This window comes from Malaclemys terrapin, chromosome 5, assembly GCF_027887155.1.
Source record: "Malaclemys terrapin pileata isolate rMalTer1 chromosome 5, rMalTer1.hap1, whole genome shotgun sequence".
Lineage (NCBI taxonomy): Eukaryota > Metazoa > Chordata > Testudines > Emydidae > Malaclemys > Malaclemys terrapin.
The window spans coordinates 87915004-87937740 of record NC_071509.1 but is presented as its reverse complement, the minus strand read 5'-3'; the positions used below and the strand labels follow the sequence as shown (position 1 = coordinate 87937740).

The window sequence follows — 22737 nt, the reverse complement described above, 5'->3', positions numbered from 1 at the left end:
TTCAAATCTTTTACTGCAGCATACTTGAATGTAGCTCTGACTAAATTTATTTTCTGACTCAGGCAAACATAATGCACATGAGGAACAAAGCTAGTTTCTGGGACTACCACAGATTATATTCAAAAAGAAAAATGTAAACTTCTAGAACTCTTATTTAAGTACAGCATAGTTAAGGATGTTTTAAAGCTTTTAGAGAGATTGTAATAGAAATTGTTAAAACAAAATAACTTTGTGGTACCATGTGTCACAGTAAGCTAGTTTTGCCTGTGTTCCAGATATTTCAGCACTTGTCCTGTTATATTTACCAACAAAACCCCCATACAAAACAAGGGTAGGTGTAACTAAAACTGCTCTTGGGCTCATCTAAATGTCTTTCAGAGGAGGGGACATCTGTTTACATGACTGTTAAATTTTACAGTGCATCCATGACCTGTCTGTATAACTTACCAAAAACCTGATTCAGTCAACACTTACAGCAGTAAGCACATTAAAGGATGTCTCCAAAGTCTCATTTACTCAACAAAAATAATCATTTAAACATGGCTATAGTATAACACAGCTTACTGCCGCTGGAGCCTACTGTGGTTTAAGCACACTGTTAGGGCCACAATTAGAGCATGTCCATGTTACAGATTTCAGCTCTGGTATAGCAGTAGATGCTGCAAGGGGAGCTGTTGCCAGCATGGATCATTGCCCATCTCCTCACTGTGAGTGACAGCAAAATCGTTGGGAACTGCATAATCACCTAAGCAGAACCTGTTCTTTTGTGTTATAAACAAATATAGCATTGAAGCAGCCCTGCCTGGGAGCCATATTTATCCAAGGAAACACCCTATTTTTCTCCTGAATAGAAATTTTTTAAAACAAAAGATGAAGTTACATTAGGTATCTTTTCTTTAATATAGCTAATGATAAAGGATTCAAGTGGAACCCACATTAGAGTTTCTTTAGTTATGGAAATGCCTATCTTTATAATTAACTAACTTAAAATACAAAACAAAACTTTGTCTATAGTGATTTAAGGCTATTTGGCTGGATGAAAGACCGTCAGTTTCTAAACAAAATGACTTTCTCCTGTTGAATTCAACTTAAATACTTTGACTATTCAGGAGGTATATGCACGTTTTGATATCCTTTAATAATAAATTGGAGGCTCTTCTAAAATATTATTTGGAAAACATGGTGTATTTGGCAGAAATTTATTATTACAGAAAAAAATGCCAATTTTGGAGACTGCAGAAAAGCAATAAAACAATAATTGGAGTTCTATGAAGAATTCTTCATATCTTGTATAAGTAAATTGAATTTTTGAATTATGTTAAAAGCTGTGATATGTTTCCTTGGCTTCCCTGACAAACTTGATTTTGCATCTATATTTATTTCTCTAGATCTTCAGTTTTTTTTTAAACTTTTAGCTAAATCGTAATACATCAGAAAAGTTACCTTTAGCTTTTGAAGACGCTAGGAGATTTTTTTTATCCTTTATCTAACAAGGATTCTTTGTCTAACTCATGCTACTTTAATTCTTATTGCCAGGGTTAAAGTTAGTTCTCCTGTCAGGTAACAGCTGTTGCCTTATTTTCCAGTACACTTCATTATGGTAAAAAAGGATAAAATTGGATGGAAGGACCCCATCCTGCAAACATGCATTTGACTAATTTGTTCACAGGACTAGCCCTACTGAAGTACATTTTCAGGGCTATATTATAGTACTGAACAGCAGGACAACAATGGTTTGGCTGGTGAGGGGTTGAAAGGCAGTTTCTGTATGGAGAAAATTTGCACTCATGTAACTGATTTTAGTTATACTGGTGCAAACCACTAATGTAGTTTAGCTGCACCAGTGTAAAATTATGCTTAAACCACTGTTGGTAACACATGAAATTAAGTTACTACTGCCTAAGAGTGGACATCTACACTGGAGCTAGAGCCTTAATTTCCAACTTGAATAGACATCTTCACAGTAGCTCTGATCAAGCTAGTGCGCTAGACATATCCAGGGCACAACAGCTAGTTGCCCTCTGTACGATCCTGTCAGAAACCCTAGGTATGTACTTAAGTTGCTAACCCCTACTGCTGCTCATGCCATTGCTGCTATTTGTAGCATGGGTATGTCTACTGGAGCTAGAAATTGTACCTTCTAGCTCCAGTCTAGATGTACCCATGCTAACTGTGATAGGAGAAGGAGGGCAGAAACACAAGTGCTTTACTATGACATCATCATTGGTCACAGTATAATGCTCAGTTGCACCCATGTGAGAGGAAGCTGTATCAGCTAGAGCATGCCCCAGATCAAAAGCCAGGGCTTTAAACCCCCTGAAATGTAGTGCAGTTTGCATCTGCACTTCATTCTTTGGGTTCATCTCTAATTTACTAAATGTGCTATTTTGATCACACTTTTGTGATTATGTACATACTTACAAAATTAAAATCTAAATTTCAGGCTGGCTGAGGGCACCTACCTTGTGGATGGATCAATACGCTATGTAACTTCCGGTTGGAAACTGGCGTGATCTAGAAAGTGATGAGAACAGCATTTAGACTGGTTTTCTCAATATTTTTCTAGACCATCTATGTGATGAAAAATAGTGGAGTTCATCCATGCTAATCTATTAAAACAAAACTTTACCCTTTTGACTTGTTCAAGTGCTCAAGGGCTTCCATTTTCCATCTCCTGTTAAAATCTGAAACTATTCTACTTAAAAAGTCAAACCCTTAGCAAATTCAATCCCCTTCTCCTAGCATGGATTATTCTCTTTCTTTGTTTTCAATGATAGGGCCAAGTGACCCAGGCTTGGTTGGCTGCTCCATTGTCAAAATTGTTGCTTTTCTAAATTCGTTACCTTCTGTTTTACATGCTCGTAAGCCTTTAATAAGTCTTCTCCTCTTGTATGTTCCTTATTTGTGCAGCACTATAAGCTGCACTGACTCGCTTCCTTTTTGCTGAGGCTACTGTATGTAAATGAAATTATTTTTTTAACCTTGGAGAACTCCCTTCCTAATGTTTGCTTTTAAACAGTAGCCAAGTCTTGCTATCGTATCCGCTCCCTCCACACTGCAGTAAACATGATCACTTCTTCAGTTTTCTCCATAACTCCACATTTTTTATTCTATTTTTCATGGATGTTCAGAGAAAAATCTGTACCACCCCTTTTCTGTTTTATCCAGTTTTAGGAATAAGAAATAGATCTTCACATAGTTTAAGACTCTGATAGCAATACCTTTCCTTGGATACATATTTTCCCTAACAGATAGCTGGATAATCGATTTCATACACAAAATTGGCAAAGCAAACCACTTAAATCAGTAAATTACAAAATTGAGGGTGGATGTATAACTTTAACTCCAGCCTCTTTGGCATATATATTATAATTCAGTATTATGATGTCACGTACTATTTCTCAAATAACGCTCTATCAGTCCATTTTGAAGCTCTGAATACAAATGAAGCATGGTGCAGCCTTTCTGATCTTTTTGTGCAATGGGGCTATGATCTCAGTTGGGGCATCTGGGTACTACTGTAATGTAAATAATGAATAAAACTATTTTTTGTAAAAATACAATTGAACATGAGGTACCATTATTTGCTAGGCAGCAGAAGAACGCTTTTACACACACAAGCACTCAGTGAGGGAGAAGCCCTGCCTTTTTCCTATGCACCTTCACATAGAGGGAAGTGGACAGCACTCCTCTTGAACTCTCCTAATATACGATGTATGTGCAATGCTGATAGAACAGTGGCAGATGGCTACATGAGCATGTTTAATAAAATCAGAGTGCAGGCACAAAGTATGTTTTTAAATCTTTATAGCTTTGACAGTTCACAGCCAATTTTCACCAAACTACCAACCGGTAGACAGCTCTATCCCTGCCCAATGTTCAGGTTCTAAATCTACAATTCAAAAGATGTTGCAAAAATATTTTTAAATCATTTTCCTAGTTCCTTTAAAAAGGTGATTGCATTTTTTTAGAAAAGAAAAAAGTTGTAAACAACTGAAAATAACATTTTAGAGTGAAAACACACTACACCTAAAATGTTCTTTATTACCTTTACAATTTAAGATCTTGCTAAACAACAAATAAGAAGAAAAAGACAAATAAGGAGAAACATGACATGCACGGTAGCCTGAAACAAGGGAATGTTGTGTAACCAAATATGAAAATCTCTGTTTATGGTGGTGGTTGGATTTTTGTGTTTTAATGGGACTGTAGTATTTGTGAAAGATGCCTGATTGCCAACACTTAGAGACTGATGTAATTTACTGTGAACATGCTTCATTTCTGGGCTGCATGGACTACATTAAAGATTGAATGGTTATTTCAGTCTCCATCTATTTAGTCCTTGTTGTTTCAGCTTACCTAGAGGCACAGTTGCAAAGAAAAGATTTATCCTTTTAGAACCAAATGGAGATTAAAAATCATGATCTTGCTAGAAAGAGACTGAAGTACTCACAAATCTTAGATGTTTGAGTAAATGATGTCTATTCACCTGTAACAAAAATGAGAAACTTTACAATATGTGTTACACAGTAGTTGACACTGAAAAGTAAATGCTTCCCTTATTGCAATACTGTTGTAAAGTAATTAGCTAAGGCTTTATTCTTATTTACATAAATGTAATTTAAGCTCACTTTAAGGCCTTTATTTTTTATTAATCACTGTATATATTCCTACTATATAGTTTTATTTGCTATTTTACCACCACCTTCCTCATTTTTGCTATAAAAAAATAAAAGGAAGTGTCAAAGGGAAGACTATTCAGCTGACCTGTCCTTTGACTGATTGTGATGCTAGTACGCATAGAAGAAGAATAAAAAATTGTCTCTGCACGCATAGACAGTGCACTAACAAGTCACATTTTAAATATTTCCTCCCAGCAGTTATATAAATATATACAAAAATCCAGTTTGTAGTTTGCTAATTGCTTTTTCTTCTTTTGCTGGTTGTAGTGCTGGTAGAGTTTTTATGACCTGTTGCTTAGCAACTTTTATCAACAGCAGCAAAGCACTTTCCTTTTCCTTAACCTTGTTAAAGTTAGGCTTGGTCACCTCTAGCACTCATCAGCAGAGGAAAGTTATTTCTAAAGTAAGGTAAAGTTGCTGCTCAGAATCTATGAGCTGCATCCAGGATGAGCTATCTCTTCTTAGCTCCTGAATTGCCTTTGCCCTTTAGTCCTCTCTCTCCTCAAGCTTTTGAAGAAATCCAACGCCATGCCGGGGAAGCCTGGAGACGGGAGGCTCAAAGAGAGGCCAACTGTGCAACAACATATTCTGCTGGTTATGGAAAAAAGGAGCTGGCTGAACCTGCAAGAACCAAACCCTCCTCTCCTACCAGGATAAACAGACCTCATCCACCAGAGTAAGGTTTATTCCTATTTAGTGGAGCCTACAATATGTAGTTTTTTGAGTGGAAAAATAAATTCCTCTTAGAGGTAGAGGCTAGGAGAGGCTTATTACACTAGGCCTTTCTTATTCTTCATCTCTTCTAAGAGGAATTTGAACATACACCTCTATCCCGATATAACACGACCTGATATAACACGAATTCGGATATAACGCGATAAAGCAGTGCTCCGGGGGGGGCGGGGGCGGGGGCGGGCTGCGCACTCCGGCGGATCAAAGCAAGTTCGATATAACATGGTTCACCTATAATGCGCTAAGATTTTTTGGCTCCCAAGGACAGCATTATATCGGGGTAGAGGTATACTGAACTGGAATGAAACCTGACTGCTATAGAAAATGAGCAGGATCAGTTTAGAAATCAAGAATACCTTATAAAAATATCACCTAATCAAATTTGGTAGTTTCTGTTTAAGACCCAGGATTAAGCTAGCCACATTTCATTATCAATCCTGGAATGGGAACAGTTAGTAAATAACTGCAACAAGGGTTTCTAATGAGATCATAAGCTACAAGGGCTCATATTCTTTATGATGTCATCAGAATCCTAACCTAGAATCATTTTATCATTGCCTTGCTACTCAGTTTTTAATTCTAGATCTAGCTCTGTTTTATAAGTTAAAGAACTAGAGATACATGTGTGTATATATACACTACCGCTTATCTATCCATTTAATGATGGAGACAACGTTCACATTTCAGGCATTACATTCAAGAATTGATGGGGCAGGCTATAGCGTCTCTCTATTCTTCCCTGCTTTTTGGCTCCTGTCCTCTACCAGAGTCTCTGGACCGGTTAATAGAACAGCAATTAGCAGTAATGCTGTATTGAAGAACAGTTGATATCACGCACACATCTAAGCGTATTAAAGTTTACACAATGCTAGAAGATGGAAACATTTGCAGTGTACATGCTTATTATAAAAATCCATTTTTGATGAAATCCTTATCAAGTCTAACAAGAAACAGGAACCGTCCATCAAGAAATCTCGGAAAGTACTTGAAGGTCAAAAGAAATTGCTTCCTTTGGTTCAGCATCCCTACTTCTTGGAAGCAAATTTAGTTTGCCATAGCAGCATGCTTTTGCAAGTTGTCGAGAGAATGTGATATCATTGTTTATCCTGATTAATATTGGGTCTGATGGAAAACATCTGCTAGTATTTGTTGTCTGATAGAGCCAAAACATGTATATGACTCATGTTATTAATGAGAAATACAGTTCGAAAGACATTCAGTAACTTAGCAATTGCCTAAAGTCTGAGTTTGTGATATGGGAGTTGAGACCTCAGGTGTCTCAAGATTGCAACCATCTTGGCTTTCCCATATTGTTAAGTCAGAAGGGGGATCCCAGCTAGATGGGAGCAAGATCTTGGTATGAAAAAGTGGTCCCAGTCTGGAACCACTGGCTTAAGTATAAGATCTAAAATATATACAGTGTTTTTCCCTTTAAAAAACAAGCAAAAAACCCCTTATAATACAGATTAAAAGTAAAAATATATTGCCTTACAAAAAAACTAAGGGTGAAATCCTGGCCACATTGAAATCAATGGGAGTTTTAGTTTCAGTGGGGCTAGGATTTCAACCTAAAATATGATACATTGTTATAGGTGAGACTTTAAATGCCTAAATGTTATGAATTCTCAAGGATAGTTGCAACACCAACCTAATTTTTGCTGCTCTCGAGTCTCACCTGCCATACATGGCATATGCAGGCCTTCTCCCTACTCATTATAAAAACAACAATAATACTGTTCCTCATATCATGGACTGTTCTCCACCCTACATCCTCCTGTCACTCAATATATGGGCCTGAAAAACTCTACATACATATATGAGCAGTTGTTTCTTCAACTCTGGACTCCATCCCCTACATTCCCAAGATAACTTTGTTCTCACTGAGGCTTTTCTCTAGTTCCCATCCTGGAAGTATCTAGGTGCTTCCCGCGTACATTAAATCAGGAGAGCAGGCAGGGATAGGTCTGCACATAGGTGAAGAATGCATCAGAATGGTGTCCCAATGGGGAAGAGTTTTGGACTGCATGGAGGGGGTGGGCTGGAGTAGTACAGAGTTTGGAAATGAAGTAGGTTCGGGAACATTAATTGAAAGTTTTCTGACTTTACAATGTATATATTCCTTCCTTGCATAATGTTGTTATAAATCTGGGGCCTGTCTTCTCCTGTACTAGTTCCCAAGAGGAGGAGGAGGAGGATGTAGTGAACAACTTTCCCTCACCCAGGCAGCAGAGTAGGATCTTTGAGAGAGTGAGGGGGAAGGCTTGCTGGCCTGTGCACCATGTCTCTAAGGGAACGAAGTTTACCATTTGGTTAATGGGGGGTGTCTTTCCAAAGTACCAGGCAGCTAGTGCTGTCAGTACCATGCACTGAGCTCACATTACTCCTATTCACACACTGACATTGTCCCTTCTGGCAGTGGAGAATCTTGCCCTGACTGGTAGGGTTTTGTAGTAGATCACTAGTCAATCTCACAATGTCAGACACAGCAGGATTTAGGGTATTCCAAGGCACCTCAGTGATTTAGGCATCTTAAGTCCCATTTTCGAAAATGTTTTAGGCACTCAGGGCCAGATTTTTAAAGGGATTTAGGTGTTGGTCAGCTGAGTGCACCAACACACAACCCCTGGATGGCTTAGTGGAATTTTCAGCCCCAAGTTAGGTGGCTCCATGCTACGTAAGCTCCCTGTAGAATCCTTGGGGATAGTTAAGCACTTAAAAAGGGGGTTTTCACAAGTCAGCCACCTAAGCTAGCCAGGAATGAAATGCGGAGAAGGGGGGGTAGGGGGGAGAGAGACTCAAAGGTGCCTAAGAAGTTGACCTGCTGTGACTGGCTGATGAGCCACAAATAGATTCCTTCTTCCACTCGGGATCCTTACCTGCAAATGGTCTCCGAGAGTTAAGAATTGTCTCCTGCAATCCTGCTCCTAGAGACATACATACAAATCCTGTAAAACAACTATAGAACTAGAATGGCATCTCCCATGTAACAGTTTGAAAAGCTATGTCTTATTGACCAGCTAGAGCATAACAAATGTTCTAAGTGCCAGGGGAAAAGAACAGACCTTTTTTTGGTGCTTAGTTCCCTAAGGTTTCTTCCTCCGAAGCAGCTTGTACTGGGCACTGTCAGAGACAGGATACCCAACCAGATGGACCATTGGGCTCTTGTTCTTGTGTTGATGGGCATGGCATAAGAACCTAAATAAAACAGATTTTTAAAAACACCTGCATAACTTATTGTAAATAAAGAAAACTAACCAATGACAAGGTAAAGATGCTGCAAATTTATCATATTGCACAAGCTTATAGAAATAAAGCAGCCTTTTGTTTGATCTAAAAGACTCAAATGTTCTCTCCCCCTGTGTGTTCTCTAGAGTGTTTATGGTAAACCAGCTTCATTATATACCTGGATATTACAACAGTGATAAACAAACTGCTGCAGCTGACAAAGGTAAATCTAACACACTTAGTTATAGAGTTATTCTGAAGATGATTCCTTAGCCAATCAGGCATCCTCTGTGATTTCTAGATTCTTGTTACTGATGGAGCAATGACAATGATTTAAAGGTATGGAGAGACTTAGGTTTGAGGGGAGAGTGAAAACACTTGGAAAGTTTCATCTAGGTGGAAGAGGAGACATAATAGAGCAACTGGGAGCTGGCCAGAGCAGCTGCAGGATGACTGGACCTGGGCTGCAGTGTTTACGGGCAGTGACCAGATGGTGCTGTGGAGCAGTGTTCCTTAGCCCTGCAGCCACCAGCTAGCCAGCATCTGAGGCAGTGGCAGCTCAGCCCTCTCAGCATTCAGTATGTCTCTGCGCCTTCTGGGGGTGCTCCCTCTAGGTAGTCTGGTAAAATGGGCCAGTCAACCAGGCAGTTACCAAGTAGGCCACCAGTCAAGGACTGCCAGAGAAAGAGAAACATTTGTTTCAGGGAATTGTCAGGTGAAAGACAAGCAGTTGCAAAATGGCCCATGGACAATGGATACAAACGGGTTGACTGAAACTCAAAGGAACCTGGATCTGATCCAACCAAAGTCCCTCCTCCTCACCCTCCCCAATCAAATCTTTTCCCTGGAAAATTCCTGGTTCCCAGCCCAGCCAATGCTACCTCCAGCACTTTCTGGGTAATGTCCCCACATAGATCCAAAGTTTGTGGGTCCATAGGCCCCCTATGATCCCAGGAGGCTAATTCACCCCTGGGAACAAAGAAACACTGGCTGCAGACACCGTTTATTAAGGTCACTAAATGTCATCTGTCATTAGATACAATTTAATATTACATTTGAACATAGACTGCAATAATTGCTAGAATTTATTCCTCCTACTAAACTTAAGCTATGGTATGTTTTAGTATGTCTGTCTATACATGTATAAGCAGCATTACTTTTAAATAAAACACCCACAGCATTTCATTAATAGCAGCATAAGATTTGGGGATCACAATTCCAGAAGTATAGTATTAACTCCTGGAGCTTCCTCACATAATTACAGTGTGGCATCGTCACTTTCAACATCAATCTTTCTCACTAAGCAACAAAGACTCCTGTGGCACCTTATAGACTAATAGATGTATTGGAGCATAAGCTTTCATGGGTGAATACCCACTTCGTCAGACGCATGTATGAAGTGGGTATTTACCCACAAAAGCTTATGCTCCAATACATCTGTTAGTCTATAACGTGCCACACGACTCTTTGGTAACTCAACAATTGAAAGGTAAAGACTATGTAACTAGGAGATGTACCGTAAGTTCTACTCCTCCCAAAGCCTGCATATTGCTGTGTTACAAGTATTCTTTATTATTATATGGGCCACATTATCATTACCCCAAATATTGCCCTCATTCACTTGAATGGGAGCTGCCAGCATGTAGCTGGGAACAAAATTTATCTGAGTCTTTTGTCTCTCTGTACCTTGAGAAACTGTATTGCTGAAGTCTCTGACTGACAAAGTGTTAAGTTACTAGTTAGTCTCCTTCATTTGTCTCCTCCTGAATTTTTTTTAAAATTATCAAAGAAACCTTCACAAAACACCATACCAATGAAAAGTGCCACAACAATGCTCTGCCAAAGAATGGGAAGTCCCACTTCTACACTGGCCGTTTACCTCCAGCTATATCTGAGTTTTGCAGAATTAAAATCCTTAAACAACCGTAACCTTATTTTGCACTGATCTAGCACTTTGCATCTTCCTCGTGCTGTTCAAATCTTTAACTCAGTAATCCTCTACACACCACTGTGAGGGAGGCAAGTATCACCTTGATTTTATAGAGGAGGAAACAGCCAAGGAGAGGTTAAAGTGACTTGCCCAATAGTACACAGCAAGTCAGTAGTACAGCTGGGATTACAGCTCAGGAGGTTCCTGGCTCTCACTAGACTACACTGCTGTTTAAAAAGGTCATATCCCAGAACAGTGCACAAAGTTAGTTTATTATTGATAATGATCTAATAAAGGGCTCTAGCTATATTAATGAGTCATTACATAATATCTTTAATAATCCAGAATTAGCAACTCAGTAAAAGAATTGCAGCATTCTATCGTTATGGGGCAGCAGTGCATCCATAGTTATTTCTCATTGCTCCATATATGCATTTTTTGTGCTGGCTGTTTCAATAGCGTTTTAATTAAAATGAATCACATTCAAAAAGTAGATGTAAATAGTTGTAACTAACATTTATATTACTTAGTATATTAGATATACTCAGCTCTCAGATCTTGTTTAACTATTCTAACCCAGACTGTGCTTCTTGGACCCATGTGCAATGGTAGGGCTCTTTCCCCACCACTGCAGTGGCCACCTGGCATGGTCCATGCTCTGCACTGGTGGAGTGGGAGGGACTGGCCAGGTTAGGGGAAGGATGCATATTGCCCCCCATCTGACCAAGTGGAAATTTCTCTGATAATTTACTAAATATAAGCGCAGGTTGTATTATTTTTCTGCTGGAGTGTGCTGGAGACAGCCATGGTCAGAGGAGAACCTGATATTACAGTTCCAATGGACTTGTGTTGCTGGGGAGCCAGTGAGTGGGTTGGGAGAAGGTGGCTGCTGAGGAGACACAAAGCTTCCATGCAGATGGACCTTATCTCCTTCAGAGCACTGGAGAGCTGCCAAGTTTGGGAGCAGGCCTTGGGCCGTTCATTCAGGGAGGCAGACCTGCTCCTCACATGGCAAAATGTGGAGGGGAGGTGAATAACTGCAAGGAGATCACCTCCTCTGTGGCCCCCATCCCGCAAATTTTCCCCAGGAGGGTGGAGGATGAGCTGGGCAGACATTGTTTAATTTGGTAGCCTAATTTTCCTCTCTGTATATATTTGTGTATTGTAAAATTCAATACATTATCGAGTTGATTATCGTTTTTATCAAGAAACTGGACTGAACATTACTGTAAGGCTTCTATTTCTTGTTTTCCTTCCAGGCAAATGCCATGAATATCCAGGTTACAGAGAGGATTCTAAATATGTCAGACAACAAGTAGTAAGTACAGAATTTGAAGTTAATTTGTATCTGATCATTTAAATCTATAGATCTTGCGTTGACAATAGAAGGCATCAGCATTTTATCCTAGTCAAATGACTGAAGATTTATTAAAAAATGGTTACCTGCCTGTAACTGTTGTTCTTCGAGATGTGATGCAGATGTGTATTCCATGTGGGCATGTGCACGCCTCACTCACTTGAGCCAGAGCACTTTGCCTAGCAGTACTCTTTGGGGCGGGCGGTGCTCGTGCCCTGGAGCCGTAGCCCCTTGCCTGCTCATATAAGGATGGCACTGCCCCAAACCCCTCAGTTCCTTCACACTGAATATCAGGAGTACAGACTCTGATGCAGACGGGATGGAGGGTGGGTCGTGGAGTACATGTCTGCATCGCATCTCGAAGAACAAAAGCAACAGGTGGGTGTTTTTTCTTCTTTGAGGAAATGCATTCCATGTGGGCGACTCGCAAACCGTACTAATAGGAGGTGGGGCTCTGAGTGTACTTACAGAAGGGCCACAGGACTGCCTTTCTAAAGTTTGTATTTCCTCTGGATGCAGCCGTAATGGCATAGTGGTTTGCAAAAGTATGCACAGAGGACCAAGTAGCAGCCATGCAAATGTCCAATATAGGAATGTCACTTAGAAATGCTGTTGACATCACCTGAGTTCTTGTGGAATGTGCTCGTATCCCTTGAGGCTGCGTAGTCTGGGTTACTTCATGCTGTCATGATACAGGAAGTTATCGACCTGCAGATTGTCTTGAAGAGACTGCTTGACCCTTCATTCAGTCTGCATATGAAACAAACAGAGGAGTTGAGGAACTGAAAGGTTTAGTTCTATCCAGATAAAAATCTAAACATTACTTGACATCCAATGTGTGAAGTTGCTGCTTCTCTGGGATTGAATGCAGTTTAGGGAAGAACACTGGTAGATATTTAACTTGGTTCAAGTGAAACTGGGAAATCACCTTAGATAGAAACTTTAGGGTGTGGCTGCAGGGGTCCTTTGTCTCTGCAAAACTGTGTGTAAGGAGGCTCTGCCATCAAAGCCTGCAACTCACGCACTCTCCTTGCAGATGTTATTGCCACAAGGAAGGCATTTTTCTGACACAGAAGGGGGAAAGAAGAAGTTGCCAGAGGCTCAAATGGAGGTCTCATAAGAGCCTCTAAAACTGAATTAAGGCCCTACAAAGGAACCAGCTCTTTAACTGATGTATGGAGATGAGTGACTCCTTTCAAGAATCATACTGCCATGGAATTTGAAAACACCAACTTCTCATGCATAGGTGGATGAAATGCCAAAATTCCTGCCAGGTGAACTTTCAATGAACTGAATAGAAGACTGGAAGACTGAAGGTATAACAGATTCTGGCTTCTATCCAGGATATCTTGGAGTGTCAGTTGAACTCCCTGGGCTAACCAATATACAGAGAATCACTTCCATTTGGCTGAATAGGCTGCTCAGTGGAGAGCTTCCCCCTATTAAGCAAGACCTGCTGAACACACTCTGAACATCAGTCCTCTTCCTCCTCATTTAGCCATGCAATCACTACCAGGGAGTTAGGGGCCTGCTGAGAGCAGAAACCCTCAAACCCTTGCATGGGAACAAAGTATTGTTTCTCCGAACGCTTTGCCAAAAGGTCAATGAAGTGGGGATATTCCAGAGGACCTTTGCAGGCCTTTCATTTATTGGGAGGGCTACTCTCTCTCGAGCTGATGTTGGAAAATATCCAGCAGTTTATACATAATCTTCTGCAGGAATTCCCTGTGGATGCCCAAAGTAGTGGTCATATTCCTCAGGAGGTCTTGATACACCTTAAAGTCCTTGGGCACCGGGGGAGAGGAAGATTCTGGCATGGTAGAGTCATCCAGGGAGGACGAGGAGACGGTTCACTGCACCAATGATGGATCGTGTTCTTGCACCACAGGATTGGGTCAGAAGAGCCCTGTGGGTCCCGAGGGAATGGACTCAGTGGTCACTTGCAGCTGAGACAGTATGGGAGTAGGACTCACTGTCGGGATCAGTGATATCTCTCTGGATTAGGTCAAGGAGTAGGACAGTAGGGACTGTGGACTGTCCCAGGGATTCCAAGGAAACCACTAGGCATACAGATAAAGCACTGGTGGTCACTAGGCACCAGACCAAGAGCCTATCCTGATCTCAGCACCGATAGTGATCCAAGGGCAATCTGGCGAGGATGACGACACTGACCTAGATCTTGAGGAATTTTGGAGGTTCTGGTGGTGACAAATGGGGGAGCCAGCACTGATGAGCCAAACAACTGATCAGACTCATCTGAAGCCCAATATGGAGGCAGCATTGGTACTGAAGAGGAGTGGGGAACTAGCACCAGTGGCACCAAATGGGACCCACTCCTGCTTGGTACCAGGAGAGGCACTGGCACCGAGGCCAGTACTAAACTGGATGATGGGATCTGCCACTATGACAATGACAGGACCCAAGGATGCATGACATTAAGTGGGCCTTCCGTGCCAGGCCCAGTTTCGCTGCCACAGTCTGCAGCCCGGATGATGCGAGCTGTGGTGCTGACAGACCTGGCGACTCTGCAACATGGCCAGAAGGTGCTGGAGCACAATGGAGGAAGAGCTGGTAAAAGTCATAGCACTGGAGAACTCCTGAACTAGAGTCCAGGATTGAGAGGCAAAGAAGGTCTGATGCTGCCTGGTATGCTGTTGGCATGGAGATGGTTGGCTCTGGTGCCAATGTCATCGGTACTGGACTCAATGGACACCCCATGGCTGGAACTGCCAGGGACCACTGTCTGGGGCCGCAGACTGCGGCAGCTCTGGTCAGCCCAGGAAAGCTGCCTGGGGCTGCCTGAACAGTGGCTGGTGTGGCTGTCCCCAGGGCGACCTGAGCATCTGCCCCAGAGCATCTCCTTGGGTGGCCCTGGGGTCAGCCACACTGGCCTCTGCAGAAGTCACGGAGGTTGCAGAAAGTCACGGAATCTGTGACTTCTGTGACCTCCATGACAGACACAGAGTCCTACTCAGCCTGCTCCAGAAGGTGCTGCTTCAACCACAAGTCTCTTGTCCCAAGTCCTCTTTGTGAATGACTTGCAGATGGAGCACCACTCTTTAATGTGTCCCTCACTAAGACACAACAAGCACTTTGGGTGGGGGTTGCTGTTGGGGATGGCCCCGCTACATGGTGTACAATGCTTGAACCCCGTGAGGGCATCTCACAGGGAAGCCAACTACTCTACTAACACTAAACTAACATTTAAACTACATCTAAGATACAACTAAGATACCATTACTACTATATACAAGCAAAGTTCTCAGAAAACTGAGGGTGGAAGTATGAGGTGAAGACACCACACTGCTCTGACTCTAGCCATGGGCGGTGAGAAGGAACAGAGGGGTTTGGGACGGCACCACCCTTATTTGGCCAGGGGAGGGGCTACATCAGCAGGGTGTGAGCGCCTTCCCTACAGGGGCTGCTAGGCAAAGTTCTCTGGCTCTGGTGCACAGCACGTGCACATGCCCACGTGGAATATACGGCTGCAACTACTTGAATAAGATTATAAGTTATGATGGGAGAAACACACATAAAGCAAACAGGGGTAATTAAACCAATCTACTCAGCATCAATTTGGCTTCAGTTAGACAAATGCGTTCATTTTGGGACAGCCCGTTTCGGCAAACTGGAAAGAGAAGTTAGGAGAAAGCGACAAAGATACAAGGTTTGGAAAATAAAACCTGTGAGGAAGGAGTTAAAGACTAGAGCGTGTGTAGTCTGCAGAAAAGACAAGTGAAGGGGTAAGGATGCTGTGCTCTTGCCTTTATTGTAATATCTGCAGATATATGTATTTGAATTAACAAAGCAATAAAGGCTTTTGGTGCTGCATTTTCTTTTTAATGCTTATTGGTTGAAGTAATTGGATCTGTTATTGTTGTGTTCATTAGGAATACCAGCTGGGCTTCTATAGCCAATGTCTTGTGAACAAGACCTATTGGAGGTCAAAACATTGGAGGGCCTGCTCTGAATAGCTCCCAGTGGGCAATACATTTAAAATGGGTATAATGTTTTACCACTTTTAAATACTATTGTGTTTTCCCCCTCTATCTGGCCTGCCTTAGAATTGCATTTTTGAGCGTTTGGAGTCTAACTAGCCATTTGGAGATGGATTTGGAAGATATACGCTCATTAATTTAATGTTGTGACTTCTTTTTAAGGGCAAGTTATTGCACCACTGAAGTCAATGGAAATTTTGACATTGACTTCATGTGTAGGAAGATTGATCCCTAAATGCTAGCCTGTATTTCTTGAATGGCACTGAGGCATTTGCTCAACCATCCTATCCTCATTCTGTATGCTGAACTACACACACACACTCACTCTCTCTCTCTCTCAGAAGCTATATCTGCTAATCATAGATGATACCCAGAGACAGTGGGCCTGATTTTCAGAAGGGCTGGCCATCCATAGCTCCTATTGATGTCAGCTGGCGTTGTGAGTAGGCAGCTCTTCTTAAAATCAAGCCCATATAATAAAACATGCCTGGTTACAGCAGGTCTGCTTGTTTTCAGATCCACTGCAGTGCTCTCATTTCTGTTTGCTGCTGCTCTGTGGAACTGTTAGGACAGCATCACACAGTATATCTAGTATCAGGGGGTAGCCGTGTTAGTCTGTATCTACAAAAACAACAAAGAGTCTGGTGGCACCTTAAAGACTAACAGATTTATTTGGGCATAAGCTTTCGTGAGTATAAACCTCACTTCTTCGGATGCATCCGAAGAAGTGAGGTTTATACTCACGAAAGCTTATGCCCAAATAAATCTGTTAGTCTTTAAGGTGCCACCAGACTCTTTGTTGTTACAGTATATCTAAATATATACACTTGCTAGTGATGTGCTCAGATTGGCAGCCTTGGTATAAGAAGCAATGATTTGTTACTATCTTTTTACAGGTGTATCAAAATATGTACTGTGGTGCTTCAAAGTCACATCAGGCAGCTCAGAACTGGATAAAACATGCCAGTGAAAATGGTGAGTGTAACCCTAAATCACTCCCCTGAGGCCTCATTTGCTTCCCATAAATATAAATCTTCTATGTTTCAAATTCTCTGCTGGTTTTCAGCCTATTTTTTTTCACCACTTCATGATAGAGGGCAGAAATATTGAGAAAATGAAAAATTTTGCAGTGGAAAGTCAGAAGATGCAGACTATACCACACAAGATAAAGACCTATAGCTGTAATGTAAGTAGCTTTCATTGTATAACTTTTCTAGAACAGGCCCCTTGTGTGGCCTAGGCAGAAGACCCAGGTTCTAGAGCTACTCAAAACCAGCCATGTTCTCTGAAGGCAGAAATGCAAATCCCTCTTTATAACACCTCTGTGCCTTCTTCCTGCAGCCTCCAGTACACAATATGCCTAGGAGCTGGGCAAATTTTCTGATCAAAACTTTTTTCAGCAACAAATTCAGATTTGGGTGAACTGAAACATTTTACAATTTCACCAAATTGTTTCTGTCAGAAAAAAAAATCCCCCAAAAATCCAACTGTTTCATTTTAACGTTTAAAAACTGAAACATTTTTTTAATTCAAAATTTCCTTTAATTAAAAAATGCCTTAAAAAAGCTCAAAATCAAAATGAAACATTTAGAAACAAAAAGTGTTTATTTCCACTCCAAACAATTTTTTTGGAATTGCCAGCAAACCAAATAATATCAGTTATTTGCACAACTCTAGGTATGACCTTCCTGAATTCATCCACAGAGCCTCCACCCAGTCCATATTTAAGTCCCTCTTAAAGACCCATTTTTGTCATGTTGTTTACAGTGAATCAAGTTGATTTGTATAGCCATTGCCTATTATTGTTCTTATTTTCCTAGCCTCTGTTTACTTGTCTATCCGTCTTTATATTGTGGTCTCCTCTGAGCAGGGACTATCCTTCTCAAGTATTTGGAAAGTGCCTAGCAGTGCACATTATGTGCTATAAATAAACAACAACAAATCCCATTTTTGCAAAGCCCTTTCATGCCAATTTCTTCATTGATCAGATCTTTGCACCTTCTTTGAGGTGAGCCGTCTACCTATTACTAACATTGCAATTGCTTCAACTTTATTATGTGTCAGAATCTCCTACCTTGTAAATTCTGACAGATCTTTCTCCAGTGCTAGAATTGCCAGGCAAGGTAGAGATCTTGACAGCAAGAGACACCTGTCAGATGTTTTAATATTCTGTACCACTGCTGAAGATGGTAAGGGAAATAATGATGCATCACCTACCACTTAAAATCATGGTGTTGGATAAGGTTTCCCTACCAGTCCACAATGCTTGTGGCTTCTCCAGCATACATAGAACTTCCTTCTCAAGTGTGAGTGATACTTCAGTATAAAGTCCTAGCTCAGAATCCCAGGACTTCCTGAGTTCCACTATGTTTTTGGGGTCTGTCTTATCACAATGAGGCTAAATGATGTTGATCCTGATGTAAAGACACAAAAAGATTAAAAGCACCCACATAGTATGGTGATTGCTGCTCTAAAGATACAAGATATAGGTCTTTGGCACTAATAGAACTTCAATATTGCCAGCTAGGTAAATCTGTTTTATAGTCACAAAACAAACTTTCAATCAACTTAATCTAAACTTGAAGGAAAATCTCTCTTTTTTCATATCTGATGTAGAAGCAATAAAAATATAAAAAGCAAATCAAACATCTATTCTCCAAAATATATTCCATTATATACACACATTTCTCAGAAACTTAAAGTGTCCAGCAAACACCAAGAGACTAAAATACCAAGAGTTAAAAATTCACAGAATCCATAGAAGGTTCACCTTTGTGGTTCAGAAGAGACACCTCTTTATTCTGTTTTGCCTTCTGATCTGGGTTCTTTGAAGCCATCTTACTGCAGAGAAGGAAAATAAAAAAGATGTTGCCACTAAAATAAAAAAGCAAAGTGATTTACTGCTATATAGTATTTAACTATAATCTGGTATTGCATTATTTCATATGCTAAATAAAGGAAACAGTGTAGTGTAGTAAATTTAGATGTCTTGGCAACCTAAACAATGCAGGAAGAGTAGATGTATTTGATCAAAGGATGGGAAGGAACAATTAGTTACCTATGATTTATCTTCTCTGAAAATAAAATTTGACTGAATTCCTGTTTTTGAGTCTTGTGCTTTTAGTGTGAGATGTATCGCTAGTGGAGTTCTTTGCTTAAGCTTTTTTCCTCTGGTAGATGAGTATCCTGAACAGACTCTGTGTCTCAGCAGCAAAGTGCTTCTAATCCCTTCTGAATAGTTTATGCCAGAAATATACATTTATGTGATAGTATGATCAGAAAGAAAGTAATCAAAAGCTTTTACTTCCCAAATCTCAGTGGAAGTTGAGTGGGCAAACAGGGAAGCAAGTCAAATGATAACTTCAGAGAAGCTAACTTGCAGGTTAATTTTCCCTTCTCTGAACGTACTAAATTGACTGGATTTCTACTCTTAGGCCTGGTCTATATTGGGAGGAGAGGGGGGGGAATCGATCTAAGTTACGCAACTTCAGCTATGTGAATAACGTAGCTGAAGTCGAAGTACTTAGACCTAATCACCGCAGTGTCTTCACTGCAGTGAGTCAACTGCTGCTGCTCCCTGTCGACTCCGCCTGCGCCTCTCGCGGCGGTGGAGTACAGGAGTCAATGGGAGAGCGCTTGGGGGTCGATTTATTGCATCTAGACTAGATGCGATAAATCGACCCCCGCTGGATCGATCGCTGCCCACCGATCCGGCGGGTAGTATAGACATACCCTTAAAGGCTAAAAAGCTTAAAAAGGGATCCACAAAACAATGCATTTTCCAAGCCATAAAGAAACACAAAATTATCTGTTGTTGTTTTGTGTGTCTCAGGTAAGTGTGGAGAATTCCTGAAACCACGTCTACTGCCAAACAGGAAATCGGATATTTGGGAAAATCTTGATTAGATGATAAAAAGCCAATGGCAGGACCACCTATGGCTTGCACTCCTGTCAAGAAAAATGAAAGAACATGCATTCTTTTGCATAGTAACTTAGTTGAGGAGCTGGACCATACACTAGCAAAAGACTCTCATTCTCATAACAGAAAAACTGTTGGAAAAGGAACACCTCAATAAAAAATCTGCAGGGACTCTTCCCTGTGGAAACTACTTTGGGGATCTGATTCAAGCCCATTGGTCAGATGCATTGTTGGTAGTATTGGCCAGGAATCGAAATTTCTGTTCCATGTGAAATTCTGACATTTTTTGGGGGAAAATTAATTCAGAATCTGAACAAAAAAGTTTGGTCAGTGAACCTGTTTTATTTCATTTCTATGTTGACTTATTTTAATTCTATTTTAAATTGTATTATTTTATACATAATATAAACTAATTTCAATACATTTCAAAATTAAAAATCAAAATGTTCCATTCTTATAAGCTTGAAATTGAATGTTTCACTCTTATCAAAATACTCTATTTTTTTTTTTCAAAACGAAATTTCATCAAAATTGACGTGTTCCTGTAGAACATTTTGATGTCAATGGATTGGCATTTTCTGCTTGAAAAACACTGTCAGAAAATTTTCAGTCAGCTCTAATTGCTGGCTTTTATTTTTGCTTTCTTCTGAGTCATCAGAAGGCATTTAGTGGAGCAGGATACCAAAACTGAAGAACCAATGATGTGATCCTGGCAGGACAAATCCTGTTTCTGCATAAGGGACAGAAGATACTCATGTATGAATGCCAACTTATTTCACTGGATACAGCCTATGAGGAAACACAATTGTAGATTGTTCCATAAACTACCTGTCATATGAGTTGGAATTTGGCTAGGATACTGGAAAGTGCCAAGTGATCTTTAATCAACACAAGTAGCAATGATGCTGACTGCAAAGGTGTAACCTCCAGCAGCTGTGTTCAGCACCACACAAGGCTTTGGTTCATTACTAAGACCATAACGCAGTCACAGCGTGTGATTGAGCTTGAGCAGACATACTGGAGCTAGCTTTAATCTAGCTAGCTCAGGTACTGGCAGCATGCACGGACACATAGGATAGCCCCATGAGTAATTATCCAGGATACTGGGTGGGCTTGTACACCCCATACGCTGCCATGGCTTCACTGCTTTGCTACCTAAGCTAGCTAAATTAAAGGTAGCTCTGGTATGTCTACTGGAGCTGCAGTCACACCCCATGACTGCAGTATAGACCAGTGGGAGGAGTGCCTCCCATTGAAACACCTGCATCACCTACCACTGGAGGTTCTTATGAGATCTTCTATTCAAAAATTAATCCAGCCTCATACTGTTGGACAGGATAACACCACAAGGTGATATGGCTGCAGTCATGTTACTGAAGTGTTAAAGCAATTCATACATATATAAGCTTTTATAATGCACTTAGAATTCTCTCCTACTAATAATTAGATGTGATTTAAATTTTATTATAAAATTACTCACCGTATCAGACAGACCACCGAAATACAATAACAATCTCAAAAGGCATTTTATGCATAAAATATGATATCGAGAGATGTCTGAACTTTGAGAAAGTGATCTGTTTGTGGACCCTTAATTATGTACATATGCATGGTTTGAATGGAGAGAGAAGATTGCTGCTTCTAGTTCTCTCAACAGAAATCTGTCATTTTTTGAATAAGAATGAACTTTGACTGATGAAAATGAGATATTTGCACTGTATCATCATGTAATGGGTTTTATTTATTTTTAATTGAAATGCCCACTTGAAAGATAGTGCATATTCCTTAATTACATTAACATTTTGTTTAGCTTTTTCATTAGGTTCTACTTACATAATCACATTAGAAATAGCTAGCTAGATATACAAAACTCTTAAAGATGATTGTGTAATAACTATTTAGAGTTCAAACAGGCATCAGTATAGTTACACAAGAAAAAGGAGCTATTCAGTTACATTTAAGAAATCTCTTGTATGAGTGATAGAGCTCAATATATGTCTAGTGCTTTATTCCACAGCATGTTTATAGAGCAATCACGCCTGCAAATATTGGTTCATATTTACACTCCCATACCAATTTAAAAAAATATTATTCAGCAAGAGATACTAATGGTTTATAACTAGTAGGGCAACTGTTCCTAGTTATATTGCACTACAATTCTATGTTGAATATTGTAATAGAATTTTTTCAAATATTTAGATATTTGTTCAAACAATATAAGAGATTTTAGTCATGTGAATTAATCTGTTCTTAATAATAATCTATTCTGCTGCATCTACCAAGAGATTCTGCATTAGCTTTTCAGCTTGTTTTAGAGTGAATGATTTTTATAGGAATCCCAGATTGCTTTTTGCCTTACATCCATCCAATGGCAGCTCTAGGTGTCCAATGTAGATTCCCTTGGAACTTTCTGTTCACTTGGATTGTTTTTTTCACATGAATGAAGGGCAGAAAGTTGTTTTTTTGACCAGGACACAATCACTGCTAGTACTTCAATATCTCAGCTGATGGGCTATGGTATAGTGAAATGGCCTTTCCTCTAAGGCCTACACTCACCTGAAGTCAGGATTTGCTGTTAAAATGTGGGTCTCCCAAATCGCACCAGAATATCCTGGCCACCTTCAAAACTGTAATTACAGAAGTGAGCACAAGGGTGAATGGGAAGTAATAGGAAATATGCCCCACTTTTTGGCACCTTTAAACACTGAAATATGTTATAGGTTCTAAAACCCAAGTCAATTGCCACTGACTGAGGCAAATGTTTCTGTGAAACTCCCAATTGGATATTCTATTAAACCCTTTAAAAAATCAAATCTTTTGTTCCAGCCCTTGGCTGAAGATTCCAGGCTTCAATCAAAAATAGCAAACAACTTCACAAGTCCTTACCTATGGTC

The 22737-nt window shown here is 40.4% G+C and overlaps 2 protein-coding genes across 2 annotated transcripts in view; one reads left to right on the top strand and one right to left on the bottom strand.

Moving 5' to 3' along the window:
• Positions 1–4715: 4715 nt before the first annotated feature.
• Positions 4716–19845, top strand: C5H4orf51 (chromosome 5 C4orf51 homolog). The gene is made up of 6 exons (XM_054029813.1): positions 4716–5358; positions 8786–8862; positions 11829–11887; positions 16821–16899; positions 17019–17110; positions 19757–19845. The coding sequence occupies exons 1-6, from the start codon at positions 5129–5131 to the stop codon at positions 19775–19777; spliced, it is 558 nt and encodes a 185-aa protein (XP_053885788.1). The 5' UTR covers positions 4716–5128; the 3' UTR covers positions 19778–19845.
• Positions 19846–22438: 2593 nt separating this feature from the next.
• Positions 22439–22737, bottom strand: part of ZNF827 (zinc finger protein 827) — a 154824-nt gene continuing 154525 nt past the window's right edge. Inside the window, exon 15 of the transcript XR_008445079.1 lies at positions 22439–22470. The gene's annotated coding sequence lies outside the window, so the exon portion shown is untranslated. The remainder of the gene's footprint in view (positions 22471–22737) is intronic.

Coding starts and splice junctions, on each gene's coding strand:
- C5H4orf51 (XM_054029813.1), top strand. CDS start 5,129: ATGAGCTATCTCTTCTTAGCTCCTGAATTGCCTTTGCCCTTTAGTCCT. Junction 11,888..16,820: donor AATATGTCAGACAACAAGTA/GTAAGTACAGAA, acceptor ATCTTTTTACAG/GTGTATCAAAATATGTACTG. Junction 16,900..17,018: donor AAAACATGCCAGTGAAAATG/GTGAGTGTAACC, acceptor ACTTCATGATAG/AGGGCAGAAATATTGAGAAA.